Source organism: Equus quagga, chromosome 12 (assembly GCF_021613505.1).
Source record: "Equus quagga isolate Etosha38 chromosome 12, UCLA_HA_Equagga_1.0, whole genome shotgun sequence".
NCBI lineage: Eukaryota > Metazoa > Chordata > Mammalia > Perissodactyla > Equidae > Equus > Equus quagga.
Window position 1 is genome coordinate 32,011,637 of NC_060278.1, and position 24,164 is coordinate 32,035,800.

Sequence of the window (24,164 nt, forward strand, 5' to 3'; positions counted from 1 at the left end):
AGACTGTACACACATGTGCGTGCACACGCACACATGCGTGCATGCACACATATGCACATATTCGTTCTTCCTATTTTTTTAAATTTCACTGTATGCCTCTGCATGTCTTGTATTATAAGGCTCATTTGTAAGCAGTGCATCAAGAGCTCACTCATTTCTTTCCAGACTGCGTAGTGTTAATTTAGATACATAATAATTTATTGGGTGATTGTCCATCTTTTGCTGCTGCAGTGTGATGCAGCTGCAGTGAATAACTCACTGTGCTTCAGTCTGTGCAGGTGTGAGGAATGTGGAATAAATTCTAGAAATGGGATTTCTGTTTCAAGGGCATGTGCTTCCTGCCACTGGTGGAGGACAGCCTCGCTCTCCACTCCCTTGTCCCCAGTGTATTATCAGACTTTTAAATTTTTACCAATCCGATGGGTGAAGAATATTTCAGTGTAGTTGTATCTTGAACTGTTCTTATCATGAGTGAGCTGGACATCTTGTCCTGTGTTTTGGCCGGCTCCGTTTCTTAGACTCAGCTCTTCCTGTCATCTCCACTACAACCTGCAGGTGACTGGAAATCTTAGGCTCAGCCATCACTAACTGCACACACACCACTCGCTGAGAGGCCAGCTCCCGCTCCCGAATCAGACTCACGGTGCATGGGGCACGTATGCTGTGAAAGTGTCAAAGCGCTCATGCCACACTTGTGAGAATTTACTGTCACTGAATTACTTGCCGAAAATGCTCAGTTATGAAGCTCTTGCCAGTGTTCTCTGAAGGACTCCCCTTAACAGGGAATCTGAGAGCAGAGACGAAGAGTTCCTAGGACGGTGAGGCTTCAATTCTCCTTTCTACTTAGGGAGCCAGAGGCCTGTGGGGCGCTGTGTGCTCCTCCCTCTGCATAGTCGCATTGTCCTGGACGCCAAGTGTGTGCTTCTGCTGACATGCATGTGGCAGACACCCCTGAGGTGGATTCAAAGTGTCACCCTCCCATCCAAATGCACAAAAGGTTGCTCTCCTTAAATACGATTTACACATGAAAATTAAGGCAATTGTAATTATTTACTGATGTCACAACTATGAAATTTGACATTTTGCCTCAACATGAAAAATCATGACTCGCTTTGGGGAAAATGAGTCCCTGGCTCACTTTTTTACTGGCAGTTTTGTTCCATATACTATTTCTATTCATTTGTGTTTTCATTCATTATTATTCTCTCTCCCTGCTCTGTCCTACCCTCCAACCCCCTCTCTCCTCCCCCCCTCCTCCTTTCTCTTTCTCCATCTCTCACTTTCTTCCCACCTCTCTCTCTGTCGCTCCCTCTCTCTTTCTGTGTCTTTCTCTCTGTGTCTCCCTCTCGCTCTCTAATATTACCTGTGCTTCCTATTTGCTCTCAGCCATCATGTGTTCAGTGAAGCCGGATGGGATTCCTCAGCTGTGTAGAACAGATGAAATTGGGGAGCTCTGTGTGTGTGCGATTGCCACAGGCACATCCTATTACGGCCTCTCAGGCATGACCAAGAACACCTTCGAGGTAGGTTCATGGAGGTGAGCTCCACCCACATTTCCTCTTCAGGCAGCATTGCCAGGTGCGTAGAAATGGATGTGAAAGAGAAGATGGTGATTTCTCAATAAAACGTATTCATCATAATTTAAATGGTTGCACTTTCTTCTGCCATTTTTTAAATAGTTTTCAATAAATTTGGCTTATCAGTGCTGTTTTCACTTCGTAAGCAGTGTCAAAAAAGGACAAGTACAGTTTCTTAAAAAAGGGCCTTTTTTATATTTGGCTGTTCTCATCTTTGCCTATTTAGTAAGAGTGCCAGCTGACAGGTGGGTGGGAGGAGGAGCATGGCACGTGTGCACAGCCTCACCAAGGTGAGGGAGCCAAGGCTCTCCCTCGTGGCCTCTCAGCCCAGGCCAGACTTAGCCAGGTGTGAGCAAATGTACACGCTACGTAACTATCTCCCTGGCGTGAGCAGGCATGTGTGGTCTGTGTGCACACGTGTGTCATGTGTGCACACATGTGAGGTACTGTGTACACACGTGTGTGGTGGGTACATGTGTGTGGTGGGTGTATGGATGTGATGGGTACACGTGTTTGGTGTGTACATGTTGTATACCCACACGTGTGATGTTCATGGTGTGGCATTAGCATGCACATGCATACACATTCTGGCCTCGTGACTGAGAGGTTAAGGGCAGGCTCGGGAGCTCAGGGCCAGCCTCTGCCCTTGGAATTCCTGTCAACACCTGCCCATAGGAGGAGCGCACATTCTGGTTAAGTTTTGCACGAGGAGATGGGGCTGTTTGAATATACATTTCTTAATGTGCAGACTTTTTTGAACATGTGTTCAGTCTTTAGAATGTCCCTGACACTGGGCTCAACACAGTCTGAAAGACCCATCTCTTTCTGTGTCACATATCTGCAAGGTTTGAGGAAAACAGATGTACAGTTTGAATGCATGTGATTTGCTTCCTTCATATTTTTCTTTTCAGTGTTGTTCCAATAAGGAAAAATATTTTAATGAAAGCAGATCATTTTACAAGTAATATATGTTATTTAAAATGCACCTCAATTCCCCATTTATCACTTTGATGCTATGTTTTTATAAGCCTGAGAATTAATTAGTGTTGATTGGATTATTGCCATTATCTCTGTGATCATCCCTTAGGACACTCAGAAGCCAGGGAAGGAAATGCACGAGGCCTTGCGTGTGGCTCCGGGGGAGCAAGTGGGAGGCACTGGGGTGGGAGGGGAGGTGCCTTCTGGGTTGCAGGCTGTCTGCTAACAGCAGCTGCCTGGCCCTGGGCTTCTCCAGCACCATCAGGTAGGAGACGCAGCAAGAGAAAAGCAGGCCCAGTTGGCTCCGAGGGGAGGGTGGACAATGGGCATTACTGGGGCTGGGCTCTCAACGCTCCTGTGTCCCCAGGTGTTCCCTGTGATGAGCTCAGGGGCCCCAGTCAGCGAGTACCCCTTCGTGAGGACCGGCCTGCTGGGCTTCGTCGGCCCTGGGGGGCTGGTGTTTGTGGTGGGCAAGATGGATGGGCTCATGGTGGTCAGCGGCCGCAGACACAACGCTGATGACATTGTGGCCACAGCGCTGGCCGTGGAGCCCATGAAGTTTGTCTACCGGGGAAGGTGAGTACTCCCTCTCTGAGTTAAGCACATAGTCTTCTGTGGAACATACTGTTTATACAAAGTTGTATAAATTCCTTAAATGGATGGGACTCAGTTTCCTATTCTGTAAAACGAAGTAACTGGACTCTGACCTCTGAGGTTCCATCTAGTTCTGAATGGCAGTTTTATAGAAATTTTCTGAGCCCCATAAATATATTCTCATTAACTTCCCCTGTAAATTAAGTAAAAATACCCATTTGAAAAACTTACTTTTTGTTTTGTTTTTTTGGCCGAGGAAGATTCTTCCTGAGCTAACATCCATTGCCAGTCTTCCTCTTTTTTTCTTATGTGAGCCACTGCTACAGCATGGCTGCTGACAGACGAGTGGTGTAGGTTCACACCTGGGAACTGAACCTGGGCTGCCAAAGCACATCGTGCCAAACTTAACCACTAGGCCACCAGGGCCAGCCCAAAATTTATTTTTAATAACTTCACAAAGAGCCAAATATTCATCTTGGTGCAGGTCATTTGGAAAGACCCAAAGAGAACAGTTGAGTGACAAATTTGCGTGGGAAACCAGCTCCTGTGGCTCCTCTCTGTGATGGCCCCCCCACCCCCCGGCTTGGCACACAGGAAACACTGAATCAGGACCACAGTTCCTGAGTTCTCTGCTAATTTGAAGGAGGTCATAAACTAATTTAGAATGTACTTCAGTTTGCAAACTAATGGGAGTCGCAGAAGTGGATGTGGCATTGCCATCTTAGGATTGTCCTTAAGCCATAAGCTCTTTCTGAAAATGTCCGAGTCGCCACTCTCCTGGGCTTACCCTGAGAGGCAGACATATCTAGCAAAAAACCGCTAGTTCCAAAACAGAAAGTTCTGCTGATTTAGAGAATTACTACTTCACAGGTGTGAACTCAAGATGTGAATTTTATGGCTTTCCAAATTTCAGCAGTTCTAATAATCGCACATCTACTCCGTCTGTCTATACTGAGAGGCAGGAAGCCTGCCACCAGAGCTGCAGGCGGCCTCAGCGGGAAGTGGGCTGTTCTGCCCTCGCAGCATCCTCAGGTTTCTCCCCCAAAGCCCAGCTTATGTTACTGAGCGCATGGGAGTCTGAGACTGCAGTTTGCCTTTCTGGGGTCGTGGTTGGCACTGTGACCTCCTGAGCTCTGTACTTGGTAGTGGCCGTAAAGCCCCTTATTACAGAACTGGTCCTCACACCAGCATCTCCAGCGCGTGCTAACTGCGCTTCCTTTCTGTCCCCACAGGATAGCCGTGTTCTCAGTGACTGTCCTCCATGACGAGAGGATAGTTATTGTGGCCGAGCAGAGGCCGGACTCCACGGAGGAGGACAGCTTCCAGTGGATGAGCAGGGTGCTCCAGGTAGCTCTTCGCCTGCCCGGGGTCTGTCTCCTGGTCACATGACAGCTTCCCTTGGCGTCCGTTAGGCTGTGGCCGACTTTCATTGACTGTGCTCCCTGACTGTCACTTCATTTGACCAGATATTGCATCAACCCTGAATCTCGTATCTGCATTCTAGGAAAGTAGCTAACAGATGGAGGTTAGGGGTCAGGAATTGGCAGGACTGGCTTCCACCATTCACTTGGTGAGATCACAAGTAAACTTTTTTGTTATGATCTTGAGAATATATTTTCTTTCCTCCAAATTCCCTGTCTTGGTGTATCGTATTCCACAAGTCCAACGTAAAACTTTTCGGCGTGGTGAGGTTTGGTGACACAGCCCTCCTCTTGTCCCAGTGTCTTTGCACCAGCAGCCCTACTCATGCTGCGCGAGCTTCTGTGTGTTGCAAACAATATTTTGCACAGCCTGAATATCTGCTAGGTGTCTGTTCATGACACCTATTCTAACACAGCTCCCTCTCTTGTGACTTTCCAGGCAATCGACAGCATACATCAAGTTGGCGTTTATTGTCTGGCCTTGGTTCCGGCAAACACCCTCCCCAAAACCCCACTCGGTGGGATCCATTTGTCAGAAACAAAGCAGCTTTTCCTGGAGGGCTCCCTTCATCCCTGCAACGTCCTCATGTGCCCCCACACTTGTGTCACAAACTTGCCTAAACCTCGACAGAAGCAACCAGGTACGTCTAATGGGCCTGGAGGGTTGCATGGTCTCAGATTGCTCTCTGGAGCTGTGAATGCCATGCTCTCCAGGCCTTATGAACATCGGTGATTCCCAGCCTTTCTCCCCTGGTCTCCACAGTCACTCACTCTCCGGGGAGGAAACCACCTCCTCACAGCGGTGCTTTTCTACCCGTGGAGGGGTGGAATGCAGCACTGTGCTAGGACAGCAAAACCCACTCAGAGCAGGGCATGTGGAGAACATTTGAACAGAAAGAGGCCCCAGTTTCCTGAGCCCAGTTTTCTCAGGGGATGTCAGACCCTCAATCCAGCTGGGTGGCCTTTGGGAAGGTAAAGACCTCTCAGGGTCACAGTTTCCTCAGGCACACATGAGAATAATGTTCCTTGCATGTTTCATTGGCTACTTTAGAAGTCAAAGTAGCTAACACATGGGAGAGCACTTTGAAGCATATGAAGAGTTCTCCAAGTTTGTTTGTGATGTTGTTATGATAGTAAACATTTGCTGCTTTGCAATTTGGGGAGTACATAATTATCCATGATACTTACCCTCCCTGCAGCTAACCAATCGTGCTCTTTAGGGTTGCACACAATTCAGTGAGAGGGAACTTACTGCAAGAAGGTGGATTGAGGAAGCAACTCTTCTGCCAGTGTAGTAACGGAAGGTCCTGGGCCTCCAGGCTGCACCATGAAGACAACCTCCCAGAGGCCAGGGCAAGAGCTGCCTGGGGCCACAGAAGAACAGCATGTAGGACTTGCACAGGCCACGTTTCAGCACATGATGCACACTAACTCATTTCCTCCTCATGGAGCCCTGGGAGGTGGGCGCTCTCTTTTCTCCACTCCACAAATGAGGAAAATGTGCCACAGAGAGGTTTGGAAGTTGGCCTAAGGCTACAGGGCCAGAGGGTGGTAGAGACAGACGCAAACTCGATGGCCATTTGCTCCATCTGGTAATGTGGCAGGGGACAGAGTTTGTGGCAAGTCAGCTGAAGGTGGTTGGGTCATCGCTGGGCACAGCTGACTTGGTGGTAAATGCAGGAGTTATCTGGCCCCGTGGCTGACCCCCTGTAAGTGAGACTGGATGAGGTGGGGGGTGAGTGGTCCACTCTAGTCAGGGTGAGAACGCTGAGGCTGCAGGGAAAAAGTGGTTGCCCCACGTGTAGAGCAGGGCAGAACTTGAACGCAGGTCTCTGGCTCTGTGTCCTTTGCTGCTGTTGTCTCTGCAGCGCAGAGATGTTTGTAAGGTGGTCACAAAGTCCCCTGCACACTGGAATGCTTTATTCTCTCCTGGGGTAAGCTAATTCTCCTAAAGGGCACAGGAAGTCAGTTTCTGCTCTCTGGGCACCTTGGGTTTGCACTTAACACTGCTCTTTTGTTTCTGTCCTGTTAATTATTTTCATGTATTCTATAACTACTGTTCCTCCTCCATTTCATTCTCCTCTCATCTTCATTTTATTCTCTCAATCCCTGGTTTATACGACTGCTGTAGTAAAATGCAGAGTTACGGCCAACTGAAGTCCTCGTTTCTTTGAATTCTGGGGCACACTGGCCTCGTGTGGCGTTCTGTGGTGAACTGCTGAAAAACAGCATTGCCCTTCTGTGAGCATAACGAGAGGATGAAAAGTAGCCTCTTTTGTCTGCTAGTATCTCAAACATCAGCTGCTCCAGAGTGATGTGGCAGTGCTCTACCTGGGCATGTTGGCTCTGCGTCGGGGCTCCCAGGGTGTCCCCATGCGCAGTCAGAGGGAACTGGAATCTCCCTCTCCCTCTTCGCCTCAGTTCATCATCAGCCACCCTCAGCCCAGTGTCTCAGGTGCGGGGAAGCCCATGTGAACCCCACTGGTCAGCAGTTGGTGACCGCAGAATTTAGGACAGATATTTACGGTGGGGGATCATTTGCAAATGCATGATATGATTCCAGAGCTGCAGGGCTCGGCTCACCTGGCAGATGTCAGAGAGCCCACAACAAGAAAAACATGGCCAAGGAAAAGGCCAAGGCCCCCTGCTCCAAGGTTGGGCTGACAGAGCATCTGAAGACAACCTTCTTCCTTAGGGGGTGAGCACACGCAGAAAGAGTGATCCCGGAGATCTGGGCCCACTTGAATTCTGCAACACAAGAAGTGAAGATTTATGCGATTGGTAATTGTAAGGAAAGAATTTTTTTTAATGATATTTGGTGTCGTTTCTGTTCTTGTTAAATACTGAGAGATTATGTAATTCTCTGTCTTCAAAAAGCTGTTTTTTAACAAACACTATGTGGCAGCTATGAGGTGAAAGTCAATTTCCCTACCTTAGTGATGATCTGCAGCAGCTTGCAGGTGACATCAGACAGGTGACATTTCTTCAAGGCCCAGTTTCCAAAAATGCAGTGAGGGAATTGGACTAGATGATTTCTAAGGCCCCCTGGAGTAAACATTTATGACACTGAGCAAGTGCTTATTGGCGGCCAAAGCAGACATCTAGTGAGGCCATTTATGTGTACGAATGTTGCTGGATGCTTGAAACGGCCCGTAAATTTAGATAATTTGTAGACAACCTAATTCCCTTCTTTACTGGATGAATTCATATTTACTCAGCTAACAACACTGTCCTGTGAGAGTATCTTAACTGAGCACAAAAGAGTTAAAAGAACTGTAGCTCATCAGCTGGGCTGGCAACAATATTATAAAAATGAAAACTACTCCCCCGCATTAACATTCCCTGGGGTATATTTCCTCAGAGCAGCTGGAGGGAACCAGTGGGAGTAGCCACAGCCACAGCACCTCTAGGGCTCCACAGCTTGCTGCTCTCAGGTGAAACTGGGTGTGTCCCTGCATGAACTAGTCAAGTGTTGGCTGGTAGGAATTAGACAGCACTGAGATGAAGTTGCCAACTTGTTGCTTTGTAAATCTGCAAGCGTGCACGTGGGAAGAGAGCAAATGTGAATTTCAATGCACATTTCGGAGGTCCATTGCTACATTACATTTTCAAATCATGAGGGGGTGAAGTACTACAGGAGGGTTTCGCATGCACCTACCTCATTCAACAAGGGGAAGAGCGTCTCAGTTCTTGGTGAAGGACAGACTTTGTAAACAGATGCAGCAGGAAAGCTGCCTGTCTCCCGGCAACATTCAGAAAAAATAAATTCTTAAGTCCGTGTAGGGATAGAGACACATAAGGCCCAAGCTTCGTGCCTGGAGAACGCCGGCAGAAGTCACCTTTTAGTAAGGAGAAACCTGACTCAGCGACAGAGAAGGGCACTGTGTACATAAACACATGTAAAAATATATAAAGTAGGGCACTGAAAATCCAGTGTCTCCTCAAATAATGCTTTCCCTACCCTAGTTTGAATTCTTACAAAAAATTATAGAGAAACCTTCAAACCAGTTCGGTCCAGTTTCCAAGTTGACATCTTAGCATAACCGTCCTGCCCAGCCTAAATCATCCAGAGTTACGTCAGAATACTTTATTGATGACACTAAAGACAGGAAGTGAGTGACTAACAAGCCAGGCTGCAGGCTCCCAGGGCTTTTTTCTCTGTGGTGAAGGCTGTCCACGTGCTCCAGCCCCACAGCAGCTCCACCCATTTCAGCATGAACCTCGTGGCCTAATTTTCTTTTTGTTTTGTTAAATATGAAAAGACCTTTCTCTCTCATAATTACTTTACTAATAGCTAAGAAAAGAAATGTCGTCGGTGTCAAACTACCACACGTGAAGATTCAAACACGATTGGATTAGTACATAAGGCATATTCTGATTATGTGGAAACCAGCATCAGGGCTTCTATAAATTGCCTAACACCAAGGACACCAGGAGGCCGGAGCCCAGTGATCTGTGTTGCAGGCTGCTCTCCACATTCAGTCCTGCCTTGAAGCACCCTGCCTTCTCCCGCACAGCTGGGCTTAAGTTGGATATTTTACAGCAAACCAAATTGCGGTCAGCCACACATCTGCAGAAAAGAATGGGCCTGTTCCCACTTGGACAACCCCCAGGGGGCTTACACTCAACCCCTCGCACTGCCCATGGTTCCAGTGTATTTCTGCTCAGAAGCCAGAGCGACTGTCAGCGTGGTTGTCACAGCAGCTGTGCACATTGTAGGCCTTGGTCGATGCCACCACACCCCTCCACTCAAATCTTAAAACTTCTGTCTTAAGTGCAGACATACAGCTCTTTGTGTGTAGTAAATAGTGCAACATATGCCCTGGTTTATACACCTGTAATTTGACTTCATCAACAGTTTATAAGAATTTGATGGGGGCCCACCCAGTGGCACAGTGGTTAAGTGCGCACGTTCCGCTTCTCAGCAGCCCGGGGTTTGCCGGTTTGGATCCCGGGTGCGGACATGGCACTGCTTGGCACGCCATGCTGTGGTAGGCGTCCCACATATAAAGTAGAGGAAGATGGGCACGGATGTTAACTCAGGGCCAGTCTTCCTCAGCAAAAAGAGGAGGACTGGCAGTAGTTAGCTCAGGGCTAATCTTCCTCAAAAAAAAAAAAAGAATTTGATGCAATGGCCTTTGACTTGTATTTTATCAAACCAAGGGTTAAACACAAGTTGTTAATGTTGTCTTTGTTATTTTATACTGCAGTTCTTTTAGTAAACATCTTTCACTCTTCCGCACTTCCTGCCCTCCTTCCTCCATCTGCCCTACTCTCCCACATGCACAGTCACATGTGCACTCACACACGTGCACACTCTCACAGTGGTGTGTTCTCCGGGAACGTCTAATCTTTTCCTAGTAAATGTGTGTATAATGTGTGTATCTTGGTTCATATGTATGAATTTAATGAAACAAAAGTGTGAATGATGGTATTTTGAGAAACTGGAGGGCACCTAGGGTTTCTTGCAGTCAGAAATTTTGAAAGAGTTTCTATAGTTCTTTAAGAAATTCCTTTCTTAAAGAAAGAAAGCTATGAGAATAGGTGGTGTCTGCTTTTCTCTTTTGAAATGTTTCATAAACTGGAATGAGCACTGGTAACAGAGTCAGGAATGGTAGTGTAAAAGGCACTTTGTACAGGAGCCTTTTGGTTTATTCTTCCACGTTCCTGTGGGCCTGACAGAAAACCTAAAACCTTTCAGTCAATGAAACATAGAGGTAAGTGATTCTGTGTCCTGTCCCTTCAACAGTAACATTCCCTAAATCCATCCCAAGAGGTATTTATTAAAAACGTACAATGTTTCATTTATATTGGTGGTTGACTGTCAGTGACGTGTGGTAACACCAGGGCGCAAGCACACAATCCAGGAGTCTGTAACTACTCAGTGGCGAAATACATCCTGTTTTAAATTCTGCCTTTGTCTTCTGCCTTATTTTTTATAATCACTAACATGCATAGATCTCAGCACCCCCCTAACTGGAAGATAAAGGCAGCGGGCTTGGGAGAACTCTAGGGAATTCAGTGAAAGCATGATTTCTTTATACCCTTAATCGAGACCGTTTATATTTGCCATCATTACCGTTGTGGTGACTTCTCTGAAACCCTGTTCTAACAAGATTTTTTCAAAGCCAGGTCTTTGAAAGGATTTCCAGAGCCAACTCTTTCCCAGGCAGGAATTGTGTGGTAAGGATTTCCTCACGTGTGCTTCTTTCCAGAAATCGGCCCCGCCTCTGTGATGGTGGGGAACCTGGTGTCTGGGAAGAGGATTGCGCAGGCCAGCGGTAGAGACCTGGGGCAGATTGAAGACAACGACCAGGCCCGGAAGGTGAGAGCAAGGGCCAGGCCCAAAGGCTGCGTTGCAGATACACGGATACCATCTTCCTGCCCTGCATATCCAGCATCCACCACTGATCTTTGGTGTCTTTGGTGACCTCTTCTTCCTACCTGCCCTCTTGGTTCTGCATGAGACATCCATATAATTTTATAAGGGTGCAGTGTTGCAGAACATTTCACGGTGGCCCAGAACAGGTGGATGATACAGCCCCCAACCAGCAGGCCTGAGGCTGGTGTCTAGGAATCCCTGTGCTGTCCTTGTAGCCCCTAAGCACTTTTCTCTGTTATCCCACCAGTGCTGATTTGACTCTTAGACTGCCTCACAGCGACCTTGTCGAAAGGCATCACTCCTTTGGTTGTTGGAATTCGAGAAGACATCAGTTCAAAACCCAGATTTGGGAGCCAGACCTCCTTAAAGCAGTCGTAGGAGCAGTAGGAGAAATCCTGGGGCCCCACTCCACCATAAACATCATACAATTTGTCTCATGTAGCTATGCATCCCCATTATAACCATTCAGCCTTGAGAAGTCTTACAATTCACCAAAAGGTTGTCGCACTCTGTATGGCACCAGGAAATGTGACAAAATCAACCATTTAAAATATTGCCAATTTGGTAACAAATAGTAATATGTTCATTGAAAGCACTTGATCACCATGTTCCCCACATCAGAGTATGTTTCTGTTAATAAAACCCATTAAGGGGTCACATGGGTGTCCTATATCCTGGCATGAGGCAGGGCTGACCTTTTCACCACGGGCTGAGTCAGTGTGTGCATAGAATCTGTGTGATTTGCAAAGCCGTTGAATGACCTCAGGGGATGATCATTCTAAAACCAATGAATTTAAAAGAGCCCATTTTTAAAACAGGGTAGGTCTGATTCTGCCATTGCAGCCCCAGAAATCACTAGTGCATCTTCTGGAAACCCCAAGAGAAGGGATTTTCTGTTTCAGCTGCTCTGTCTACAAGGGGAATGTGGTTCTCCATCCTTGGGCAGATTTCAGAAACTTCCCTAACCAGGGGCTCAGCACCCGCTGTCTGACTTGTGAGTCTAAATGAGGTGCAGAGAATCCAGTCACTGCAGGAGGAACATTATAAGCACTTGCTTATTCTGTCCATTATGTTTGTCCGGGGATGTCTCGTTCCTCTGTGGAGGAGAGCACTGTTTTAAACAGGCACCCTAAAAGCACTCAGACTATGCCAATTTAAATGTTGAGACTACCCCAATCTAAACAAGGATGGTCTGAACTTAATGGCTGTGCTTTGTTCCAGTTCCTGTTTCTCTCGGAGGTCCTGCAGTGGAGGGCTCAGACCACCCCCGACCACGTCCTGTACACGCTGCTCAACTGTAGGGTGAGGCATGCTCAACTCGCACCTCATGATTGCTCACCTGTGGGGTCCATGCTTTCATGATTCTTTATCATAATCCTTTCACTTCAGACTTACTTGAATTCCTTTTAATTATTTGTTGCTATGTTAACTGAGATCTTTTCACTTGCTTTTAAATATAAGGGTTTGCACATCTGTCTATCTATACATATATTATGTACGCGTATATTTGAGCAATATTTCCCCCAAAAAATGAGTCATGAATGATCTCTACAACAGAGAAAAATTGCTTATCTCTGAGATATTTTTATCTTTATTACTAAACTGCTTTTTTTTAATAAGTAAGAGGTTATGTTTTAATTTAGACTTTCATTCTTAGGAATGAAAATCATTTGTATTTTATAAGTATAATTAAACAGTAATTCACATTTCACATCAGAAAAGCAAACTCATCAGATATTGTTCCATAATCGTACTTAAGAATAAAGCCTTAAATATGTAAGCAAATAGTATCAGCAATAAAAATTAAATGCGAGTCTTAATATGTTTTTTAACTTTTCTTGTGCTGTGGAAATAAAGCCTGAAAAGTGGGTTTTAAATCTGGGTCATCTTGACAAGTTATGGGTACTCGCAACTTTAAGAAGTGATGGCTTTTCAGATTTGCAAAATAGCAAGCTCTCAGGTGCAAAGGCCTCTTGCTGGTTAAAGCTATAGATAAAAGACAAGTAAACAGAAATGCCCGTGCTGTAACTGCGTCTCTGATATCCAGTTCTCAGACCAGTTTTCCATATGCTTTAGCTCGTCCTCTATCCTAGAGGCTCTTGTTATCTTGGATTGCCGTGTGCTGAGTTGACCCTAGTAGTTTGTGTGTTCACTGTGTCTGTTCAAAACTGTCTCCCAGGAAGAGTCAGAAAGTGTTCCTGTGACCCTGGCCCCTTCCTGCCTCTCCTGCACTCATGCCTCTCTCGGGCCCCCGTGCTCACTGGTGCCCAGCAGGGACATGCACGGCCTCTGAGCTCCTGAGCTTTGGTGTAGTCACCCTGAGGCCTGTATCCAAAACATGCCAGCCCAGTTTCCTACCTCCTTCCTCCACTGGCTCCTTCCTCAGCCTATAAATACAGATAAGACTCTCCTTTCCTAACACCGTCACCCAGTTCGCTGTCCTCAGCTCTGTGGCACTATCCTGATTTCTCTTTAATCGCTTCTTGTGACTTTTCTCATCCTCCACAAGTAGCATTTCTCCTAGGGACTGTTCATGACTTTTTCTTCTGTTTCTCCAGTCTCTCGTGACTCTCTAGAGATTTGCAGCATCACCTCCAGAGGGATAAGTGTCATCCCACTGGATAAAAGCCACAGTGTTAGTTCCAGCCCATCCCCCACGCCCCAGGGAGGACACCTGCTCAGATCCCTTTGCCAGAGTACTTATGCCCTTCACTTAGCTTCCTAAACATGGCAGTGATGCTAACATGCCAGGATAGGACGACGTGATGTGACATGATATGACATCCTCCATAAACTGGAGGCAGCGAGAGAGCAAGAGACAGATCAGCATCACTTTTTAAACCCTTTCTTCACCATGACCTCGTCCATTACTCTCATGTTTGTAGGAAGGGAGAGAGAAGGATAAATATCTGTGCCCAGACACTCAGGAGGTATAAATGGGTAGCTTAAGAAAAATAGCAGACCTCCCACACATATACAGAGCTTCAAAAATGATTCAGGTGTGTTCATAGACAGTATGTCCCATCAGAGGGAGGAAAATAAGCTATTCTACCTACCTCTAACTTTGGGAGTGGCAACATGCAGATCAGACCCCTCAGACTGTCAACTGGAGTTACGCCTCAACACTGGGCTCGTCAAAAATTGTCTGACCTGTTGACATGTGTTCCCATCCCGACCCTGTGCTATGGTTGGAGATGCTGGATCAGTTGGGAAAATGCGTTCACAGGAAATGACTCCACTCTAAAAAGAGCTTCGTTAGAAACAACAGAAAATCAGATGGGGCAAGTTGTAGAGATCAAAGCCATGAGTAAATTTACTTCAGGTCAGCATGGAGAAAGTGTAGTCCACAGATACCTTCCCTTCTAGTGGTAGGCTGCTCTTTCCTGAGGCTCTCGATGTGGAGGCACCCAAATCCTGAACCATTCAAAGGGTCAGATCTGACCCAAGCATCTGTGCTCATTCCCACCTTATCTGACCCCATATGCAAACTTAGAACAAATGCTCAACCTGGACCGAAGGTCAGAAACATCATTTTTATGGTTGTTATATGTAATTTCCACTTAAATCAACCTTCTAGTTCAGCACTGTCTAGTAGAAATATAACACAAACTACACATATAATTTTACATTTTCTGAAAGCAACATTTAAAAAACGTAAAAAGAAACTATTGAAATTCATCCTAATAATGTTTTACATAACTCAGTATGTCCAAAATACCATCATTCCAACATGTGGCCCCACCGCATTTATAGGCTGGCCTCTATCCTGGATGGTGTACTCTGTTGATTGTGAATTCGCCTCCTTGATCATGGCTCATTTAAAACAGTGAACCATTTAGTTCCTGGCTATGGGTGAGGCTTCCTGTCAGTTGAAAACAATGTTCATTCTTCTGCTTTCCTCCACCGCAGTCCAGTCAATAGGGTAAGAGTTGTTGTGCGGGATTTATAATAGGAAGTGAGGATATAATTCATTGCAAATCAGGGAAAACTTACATTCTTGGAGTGTGTTTACATACAAAAGAGCATCTGTTAATTTTCTTTACAGAAACACCAACCAGCTCTTTTAACCTTTTTTTTACTTATAGAAACTTCTTTAGAGTATTAAAATATGCATCCTATTTGACTTCATTCCTCAATATTTTTTCAGTTGTCATTATTTGAATGTAAAACTTTAAAATGGTGCCAAATTTACAGTCACTGACACTGAAATTTGTTGTCTTTGGAGTGGGGATTGGATGGTGGATTAGCGTGCATTGCCATTCTGTCATGATACCACCCATGACTTCTTTTAGAAAAAGTCAGCCCTGATTTCTCTGGTGATAGTTTTTACTAGAGCCTTCTTCTTAGGCAGTGGGTTTCTATATGGAAACCTCAGCTTTTGCCATGAGTGCAGATGAGGATGCCAGGTAACCACTGACCCGAGGATAAATGGCTACTACTTCATGGACCCCTCACCTGTAACATTTCATGTTTTTCTTAACAGCGAGCACTTTGGCAAATGAAATGTGTAACTGAAAATCAGTGGTATTTCTCCGGAAATGAAAGTTTGTGTTGAGACTCCCACAGAATGAGTGGTGATGAGCAGATCTGGCGCCAGGTGTGACCTGTGTCCCGTGTGGGCTCACTAGATGGTGGAGTCATGTCGTATTCAACCTTGCAAGCTGGGGAAGAGAGGAGAAGAGAACATTGTGTTGGACTTACCGTGAACTAACACACTTCTTTCCAACATCACACTTCTTAGGGTATTTTTGAGGATAACTTTAATTGATTCCCCATTACCCTATATGCTGACTCTAGGGCCCAACTCCCAAGAGAGGTGTCCCTCTCCTGGGCAGTTGCTGCAGCATGTGAGGGGGGCTTCCTGTTCATTATTGTAAATGCCATAAAATGGCAAGCGGTATTGTGAAAACTGTTTCAGACATTACTAGAGGTAAAGGACCGCATGCCAATTAAATTTCACCATTTTAAGTAGCTATAGGTGGGAATTTTCACGAATCAGAGTGAAAACATGTTTTCAGATACACCCTTGGCTGCTGCTCTTGAGTCACAGGCACCTCTCAAATCTCATAGGCTTTGTCATATGTCAGAAAAGCTGGTCGTTGGTGGGGAATTGGCGTCAGTGCTCCAGAAAATGGGGAAAAGGTCAGTTCCAGAAGTTGAACAGCCCAGACCAAGAATGCTACTGTTTAAGATAGGATGACATAAGACAGCAGCAGACAGCAGGGTGGTGATGGGATCCTATGTCCCAGGAAGGTCTGCCTCACTGGGAACAGAAAGATGAGCCCCTTCTGCCAGCCCTACCCCTGTGGCAGCCTGCCACCCACCAGCAATGCGTCTGATACCTGTTCATCAGTCAGGGATGCAGTGCTGGCATTCCTCCAAGACAGCTGAGAGGGGGAGCGTCTGCAGGCACTGGTGTGGTCCCCACCACCACCAGTTTGGGAACTGAGTGGGTCCTGGGCCTCTCCATTAGCTGTGTGGGGGCCGGTCTATGCACCATCTTCACTCTGAAGAGCTCACGGGACATTTGGGTCGAGGGGTGTGTGTGTGTTGGTTCATGTCAACAGGTGTGGTCTCCGGCAGTGAATGCTCAGAGGAACAGTCTGGTTTTGAAGGCACCAAGTTCTAACATTTGGGCTAGTTTTCTTAGACTCCAGTCTCGTTGATCTTTTTGTGTTCACCCAGTTTTACCACATTCTACTCTTTGGCTCTTCCACTTTATGTATCTGTTTCTATTTTCTTATGTTGTAACCTTCCTCGGAAGGAAAATAATTAAGGAAGATGTGTGCAGTGAGAAACCTGTCCTCCGTAGGAGGAACCAGTCCCAGCATGGTGAGAAAGAGGCCAGAGCCTGGCTGGCAATTCCTTTCTAGGCGGGGCTCTGTGGCCCTGCACACTACCTGAAGGTCATCAAAGAGAATGTGTTGCTTCCCCGAGCTAGATACAACAATCAGTTACTTTGTGAATGTTTTTGGCAAATGACAGGTACTGATATTTATGTCCTGATGTCTTATGAAAAGTTCTACACTCCACTGGGTCCCTCCCCCCTCACCCCTCCAGATATTTCCAACAGACGGGTCATTTGGGGTGGGAAGTCTAATGTCCAGTCACCAGATCACCACTGTCCTTTAATGTCCCCAAAGGTTCTGATCACTTCTGTGTCCATTACAGCATTCTCCTCCTCCTGCGATTGGTGCTCGTGCCACTTCCCTTTGGATTTCTTTCTCCACACATGGCATTCGGGTCTGGAACGCCTGCCAGGGTCCGTGTCCAGTCCCCGACAGTCTTCTCCTGTTACCTTGCTCGCTTGCTCGCCTTCCTTTCAAGTTCCCTACCTCAGAAAACACATTTGGCCCAGGTGTCCAGGATGTTTCTCACCTTCTGGAGTCTTCCTGACCTGGAAACTGCTGGCCAGTTTGTCTATTGCTTCAGGAAAGCTCCTTCCCCCTATTAATCACTTTAAAATAGGATTTGATCATAAAGAAGTAATTTTTAAATAGCTGTAGACAGTGATCTCTTCACAGCTGGGAACTTGTGTATATGAACCATAATTGTAAAATGTATCCTCAGGAAAAACTTTTTTGAGTTATTTGTATGTCTATAATTTGCAGTTTCTGCATGCTTTTCTTTACAATTTACACAGTAAATCCCATATTTTTTAATATTTCTTTGTTCCTATTTTGGTACTGATCTTCCCTAACAACCTTTTTTAAGGTATTTTTCAATCCAAATGTATTTTCCGTTTATGACCACACGTTTAAAAAGTCTACATAAAGTGAATTTGACAATTCGTTTTTTCCTTAGGGTTTTTCTGACTATTGCTTTTGCTTGTTTGTTTGTTTGTTTTTTGACCTCCTTGACTTTTGGTGTGATCTTTCTCAAAAAAACTTTCAATCAGGGGCCAACCCAATGGTCTAGTGGTTAAGTTTGGCATGCTCCACTTCAGTGACCTGGGTTCAGTTCCCAGGCGTGGACCTACACCACTTGGCGGGGGCTGTGTAGTGGCAGCGACCCACATACAAAACAGAGGAAGATTGGCAGATGTTAGTTCAGGGACGATCTTCCTCAAGCAAAAAAAAAAAAAAAAGCTTTCATCAGTCTTGTTTTTCATAGGACAAGTCCTGCAGGTTTACTGCCCATGGCAATTACACTTAAGTCCCAGAATTACTAGATTGATTTTTTTGGTAAGTTTAGCTGTTTTTTAGGTCAAGTAATTATTTTCTAAAATGTTTCTTGTTAATACGAAAATATCTAGATGCCTCTTTGGTGCTGTACTTCTTAGCTGGTGGGAAGGAAGGACAGTGACTGCTGATGGTACAGGGTCTCCTGAGGGGGTGATGAAAACGACTGGTGGGTAGTGGTTGGTGACTGTACCAATGTCCATGGGACTGTGCATTTTAACTAAGTGAACTATGCAGTATATGAACTATATCTCAATAAAGCTGTTGGGTTAGAAAATCTCACCCCCTTGTTCTTGTGACACAGGGTACAATAGCAAACTCACTGACGTGTGTCCAGCTGCACAAGCGAGCCGAGAAGATAGCTGTGATGCTGATGGAGAGAGGGCGCCTGCAAGACGGGGACCACGTGGCTCTTGTCTACCCACCAGGTGAAAGACAGATGGGGGTTTGCATCTGAGATGGCAGGGCCAGTGAGTAGTCTACCCGCCGGGTGAAAGGTAGATTGGGGTTTGCTCCAGACAGGGACCATGTGGCTCTCATCTACCTGCCAGGTGAAGGGCACGCCTGGGTTTGCCCCCAAGGTGGCAGGGCCAGCCACTGTGTGAGAGGTGCTTTAGTGCACATGTCATTGCTGATGACCAAGTTGCTGTGTTATCACCAAAAATTAACACAGTTCTACCTGGCTCACTGTGTTTAGTCACCACCACTTTTAGGGACTGTGCTGCATACTATACCCCTTTAGGGGCATAAATAAAGCGATCTTTCATGAAGACTTTTGTATCTAAATTTATTTTATTAGGTATCTGAGGTAGTTCATTTAAGCAATGGTAGTTAATCGCTGACTACTAAATTGATAATCATAGAGTTGAGTAATTCCTTCAACAAATGACAGAAATTAAATTTCTGGCTGCTTTGTCGTCTCGTACCTAAGTGGGAGCTATTGCAGAAGTTTAACAAAACTCACAGGGATGAGAAGAGAGTCTGCTAAAGGTCTTAGTTGCTCACTTAACCTTGGGACTTTTTCCAGGCTAGTGTTTCTGTGGACAGGGATGACAGCCATTAAACAGTTTGATTTGTTTCAATGAGAGCTTTTGCGTTTCTCCCTGTGTAGGAATAGACCTCATTGCAGCATTTTATGGTTGCCTGTATGCAGGCTGTGTGCCAATCACCGTCCGTCCTCCACACCCACAGAACATTGCAACAACGCTGCCAACTGTGAAGATGATCGTGGAGGTAACCCTGCCTGAAGTGTCTGGACACGTTCTCTGGCCCAGACCTGAGTGTTGGGCTTGTGGAGTGCAGAGCCTAGGCCTTGAAGGGGAGGGCTGGTAGTGGGAACATGTGGGAGTGTGAGTCCTGCGGTGGCACAGGACATGGCCTCTACCCCCAAGGAGCTTACCTTCTGGTTCTGGAAGCAAGATTCCAAACTGTGCTTGGAATTAGGGGCTAAAGGGAATTGAATGCACCCTAGAGAAAGCAGCTTGCCAGAGAGGAGGTCCCACAGACAATGGGAACTTCCCCACCAAACCCAACTGAGTGAACCTAACCAAGTGAGAAAGTCATGTATTTTTTAAAGTTCTTTCCTCAAGATTTAGAAGTATCCTGTTTCTTTTAAAAAGTATAGATTTGTTTTGATTTTTTTAATGCCTGGGGAAGTTTCAGAGGATTAGGATATGTTTTCCCCCTGGAGGAGGAACCATGAGGCACAAGTAAGTTTGGGGACTCCACAAGCGAATACTTTCTATAGTTATGTTGGAATACTTTCATGGTAATTACTCCTGTTAGAACACACTGATGGTGTGTGTGGACATTCATGGCATTTTTCAGAGGACAGAGCTAATGGCAAAAGCAGTTAGTCTGGATGTTTCTCCATCCTGTGATCATAGCACTGTGGATACTACTCAACTCTAGAAATTTCCAGAGGCCTCAGTTCCCACAATCTCTGCATGTGTGCTTCCATGGTCTGATTCCTGGCTCTCTTGTCCCTCTGCTGGCCAGGACTGGCTCCTCTGAGGCAGCAGTGTCTCTGGTAGTCTAACCTGCTCTGAAATCCATGCAACCTCAACGTGCCTCCTGAGCAGCAGGCACGTGTGCAGGGTGTGTTTCCTCCGAGGTTTACCTTCCTTCATCCATCCTTTGTTCTCCGACCCTCAGGTGAGTCGCTCTGCCTGTTTGATGACAACACAACTGATCTGTAAGTTGTTACGGTCCAGGGAGGCAGCTGCAGCTGTGGATGTCAGGGCGTGGCCCCCCATACTAGACACAGGTCAGTCCTCTAACCAGCTGTATACCTTTGTTTGCTTGTCTCCTTTTTCATCAGGTCAGATAGGCTAATAGCTTTATTTTGCTCTCCAGATGATTTGCCAAAGAAGCGGCCTGCCCAGATCTACAAACCTTCCAACCCAGACACGCTAGCTTATCTTGATTTTAGTGTGTCCACGACTGGGATGCTAGCTGGAGTAAAGGTGAGAAGTGCGTCTGCGTGGTGTATTCGCAAGCCACTCAGTGATTGACAGGTTACATCTGTATGTATAGTAGGAGTGTGGTGGGAACTTGAGTGAAACATGGAGAGAGGTATATATACACATTTCCTTCAAGTTATAAAATGCATGAACATTTCAGTAGTTAACTTCGCCAACTGATTCTTTCCAGTGTCCCAGCTGTTTCTTTATATAAACAGCCTCACTGGCCCTAATAAAAAACTGCATATATTTTTATTTCTTGCCTGTTCTCAAATCCCAATATTCTGTCTACTGCAAAACTCTGTGCACTGGAGTTTCTTGATCTTTTAGCCTGGGCTCTGTTAGAACTTGCCAGATTGGTGCTTGTTGCAGTGACAGTGATCCTTTTTCCTATCAAAGGATGGAACTACTATGTATGTCTCAGAAGTAGGACCATCCTGCTCAGGCGATGTCCTTGTTAAATTCTCTTGTAGCCTCTGGAAGCCCTTTCTCTATTATTTGGCTCTGGGGTCTGACTGCTGAGTTTGCAGAATTTACCTCATTTAGGTCTCTTATGCTATCAACATTTTTTTTTCATATGGTAAAACACATCTAACTTAAGCTTACCGTCTTGACCAATTTAAGTGTACAGGTCAGCGGTATTAAATACGTTCAAAATGTTATGCTGCCATCACCACCATCCATCTCCATAGTTCCTTTCATCTTGTAAAACTGAAACTCCCCGTTAAACACTAACTCCTCATTCCCACCTCCCCCAATCCTGGCAACCACGATTCTAGTTTCTGTCTCTGAAAATTTGACTACTCTAGGTACCGCATATAAGTGGAATGCTACAGTATTTGTCTTCTTGTGTCTGGCCTGTTTCACTAGGATAATGTCTTTAAGGTTCATCCATGTTGAAACAGGGGTCAGAATTCCTTTTTAAGGCTGAGTTAATATTCCATTATATGTATATACCACATTTTCCTTATCCATTCACCTGTCAATGGACACCTAGGTTGCTTCCATGTTTTATCTATTGTGAATAGTGCTGCTGTGAACACAGGTGTACAAATATCTCTTCAAGATACTACTTTCACTTCTTTTGAGTATAACACCAGAAGTGTAATTCTTGGATCATGTGATAATTCTATTTTTAATTTTTTGAAGAACTACCATGTTGTTTTCCACAGCAGCTGTACCATTTTATCTTCTCACCAACAGTGCACGAAGGTTCCAAATTCTACACATTCTCACCAACACTTGTAGTTTTCTGGGGATTTTTTAATAATAGCCATGCCCATGGGTATGAGATGGTATCTTACTGTAGTTTGATTTGCATTTCCCTAATGATTAGTGATTTGAGCATCTTTTCATGCGGTTATTGGCCCTTTGTATATCTTCTTTGGAGAAATATCTATGCAAGTCTTTTGCCCATTGTGGAATCAGTTATTCTTTTGTTGTTGAGTTTTAGAAGTTCTCTATATATTCTGGATATTAATCCCTTATTAGATATATGATTTGAAAATATTTTCTCCCATTCTTTGGGTTGCCTTTTTAGTCTGTGGATGGTGTCTTTTGATGCACAAAATTTTTTGACTTTCATGAAGTCCAATTTTGCCCTTTTTTTCTTTTTTTGCCTCTGCTTTTGGTATCATATCCAAGAAATCATTGCCAAATTCAATGAAGTAAAGCTTTTGTCATATGTTTTCTTCTAAAAGTTTTATTGTTTTAGATCTTACATTTAGGTTTTTGATCTATTTTGAGTTAATTTTTGTTTATGGCATTAGCTAAGGGTCCAACTTCATTCTTTTGCATGTGGCTGTCCAGTTTTCCCAGCACCATTTGTTTAAAAGACTTGTCCTTTCTCCATGAAATGGTTTTGGCACCCTTGTCAAAAATCATTTGACCTTGTATGTGAGGGTTTATTTCTGGATTCTCTATTCCCTTGATCCATATGTCTATCTTTGTGCCATAACTTTGTAGTAGGTTTTGAAATCAGGAAGTTGAGTCCTCTGGCTTTGTTCTCTTTTTCAAGATTATTTTGGTTGTTTAGGTTTCCTTGAGATTCTATATGAATTTTATCATGAGTTTTTATAGTTCTGCAAAAAGATCATTGAGATTTTGATAGAGATTACATTGTATTTTTATTGTTTTGGGTAGTATTGACATTATGAATATGGGATATGTTTTTATTTATTTATATCTTCTTTAATTTCTTTCAGCAATGTTTATGGTTTTCATTGTACAAGCCTTTCAGCTCCTTGGTTAAGTTAATTCCTAAGTGTTTTGTTCTTTTTTATGCTATTGTAAATGGAATTGTTTTAATTTCCTTTTCAGATTTTTCATTTGGTTTATAGAAATGCAACCAGTTTTTGTGTTTTGACTTCTTATCCTATTACCGAATTCATTTATGATTTCTAAAAATTTTTTTGTGGAATCTTTAAGGTTTTCTACATGTAAGATCATATCATCTGTGAACAGAGTTTATTTTACTTCGTTCTTTCCAATCTGGATGGCTTTTATTTTTCTTACCTAATTGCTCTGGTAGAACTTCCAGTATTATATTTAATAGAACTGATGAAAGCAGGCATCCTTGCCTTTTTCCTGATCTTGGAGGAAAAGCTTTCAGTTTTTCACCATTGAGTATGATGTTTGCTGTGTGTTTTTCATATGTGGCCTTTTTTATTTATTATGTTGAGGTATTTTCCTTATGTTCCTAGTCTGTTGAGTGTTTTTTTAATCATGAAAGGATGTTGAATTTTGTCAGATGCTTTTTCTGCATCAGTCGAGGTGATCATGTGGGTTTTTTCCTTCATTCTCTTAATATGATGTATTACATTGATTGATTTTCATATGTTGAGCCATCCTTCCATTCCAGGAATAAATCCCACTTGGTTGTGGTCTTATAAGCCTTTTAATATACCACTGAATTCAGTTTGCTAGTATTTTGTTGAGGATTTTTGCATCAGTGTGGGATATGGTTTGTAGTTGTCTGTTCTTGTAGTGTCTTTGTCTGGCTTTGGTATCAGGGTTATGCTGACATCATAGAATGAGTTAGGAAGTGTCATCTCCTCTTCAATTTTTGGAAAAAAATTGAGAAGGATTGGTGTTAGTACATCTTTAAATGTCTGGAGGCATTCAACAGTGAAGCCATAGGTCCAGGACTTTTCTTTGTCAGGACTTTTTTTTTGACTCATTTGATCTTCTTACTAGTTATAGGTTTATTCAGAGTTTCTGTTCTTCATGATTTAGTCTTGGTAGGTTTTATGTTTCTTCTTGATAGTTTGTCTTTCAAATTCCATGAAATAGAATTTCTCTGTTTCATGTAGGTTGTGCAGTTTGTTGGTGTACAGTTGTTCATAGTATTCTCCTATAATTCTTTTCATTTTTGTAGAATCAGTAGTAAATTTCCCCATTATCATTTCTGATTTTCATAATTAGAGTCTTCTCTCTTTTTTTCTTAATTCATCTAGCTAGAGGTTTGTTAATTTTGTTGATCTTTTCAAATAAGCAACTTCGGGTTTGCTTGATTATCTTTACTATTTTCTATTCTCTGCGAGTATTTGTTTATCTCTGCTCTAATCTTT

General features: G+C 44.4%; 1 protein-coding gene across 1 annotated transcript in view; it reads left to right on the forward strand.

Moving 5' to 3' along the window:
• DIP2C (disco interacting protein 2 homolog C) overlaps positions 1-24,164 on the forward strand; it is a 472,249-nt gene that overhangs the window by 369,279 nt on the left and 78,806 nt on the right. The window contains exons 22-31 of the mRNA XM_046678001.1: positions 1,387-1,523; positions 2,923-3,131; positions 4,382-4,496; positions 5,010-5,211; positions 10,786-10,895; positions 12,174-12,254; positions 18,438-18,561; positions 19,245-19,366; positions 20,288-20,399; positions 20,489-20,598. Coding sequence (XP_046533957.1) covers positions 1,387-1,523; positions 2,923-3,131; positions 4,382-4,496; positions 5,010-5,211; positions 10,786-10,895; positions 12,174-12,254; positions 18,438-18,561; positions 19,245-19,366; positions 20,288-20,399; positions 20,489-20,598 — 1,322 coding nt within the window. The remainder of the gene's footprint in view (positions 1-1,386; positions 1,524-2,922; positions 3,132-4,381; positions 4,497-5,009; positions 5,212-10,785; positions 10,896-12,173; positions 12,255-18,437; positions 18,562-19,244; positions 19,367-20,287; positions 20,400-20,488; positions 20,599-24,164) is intronic.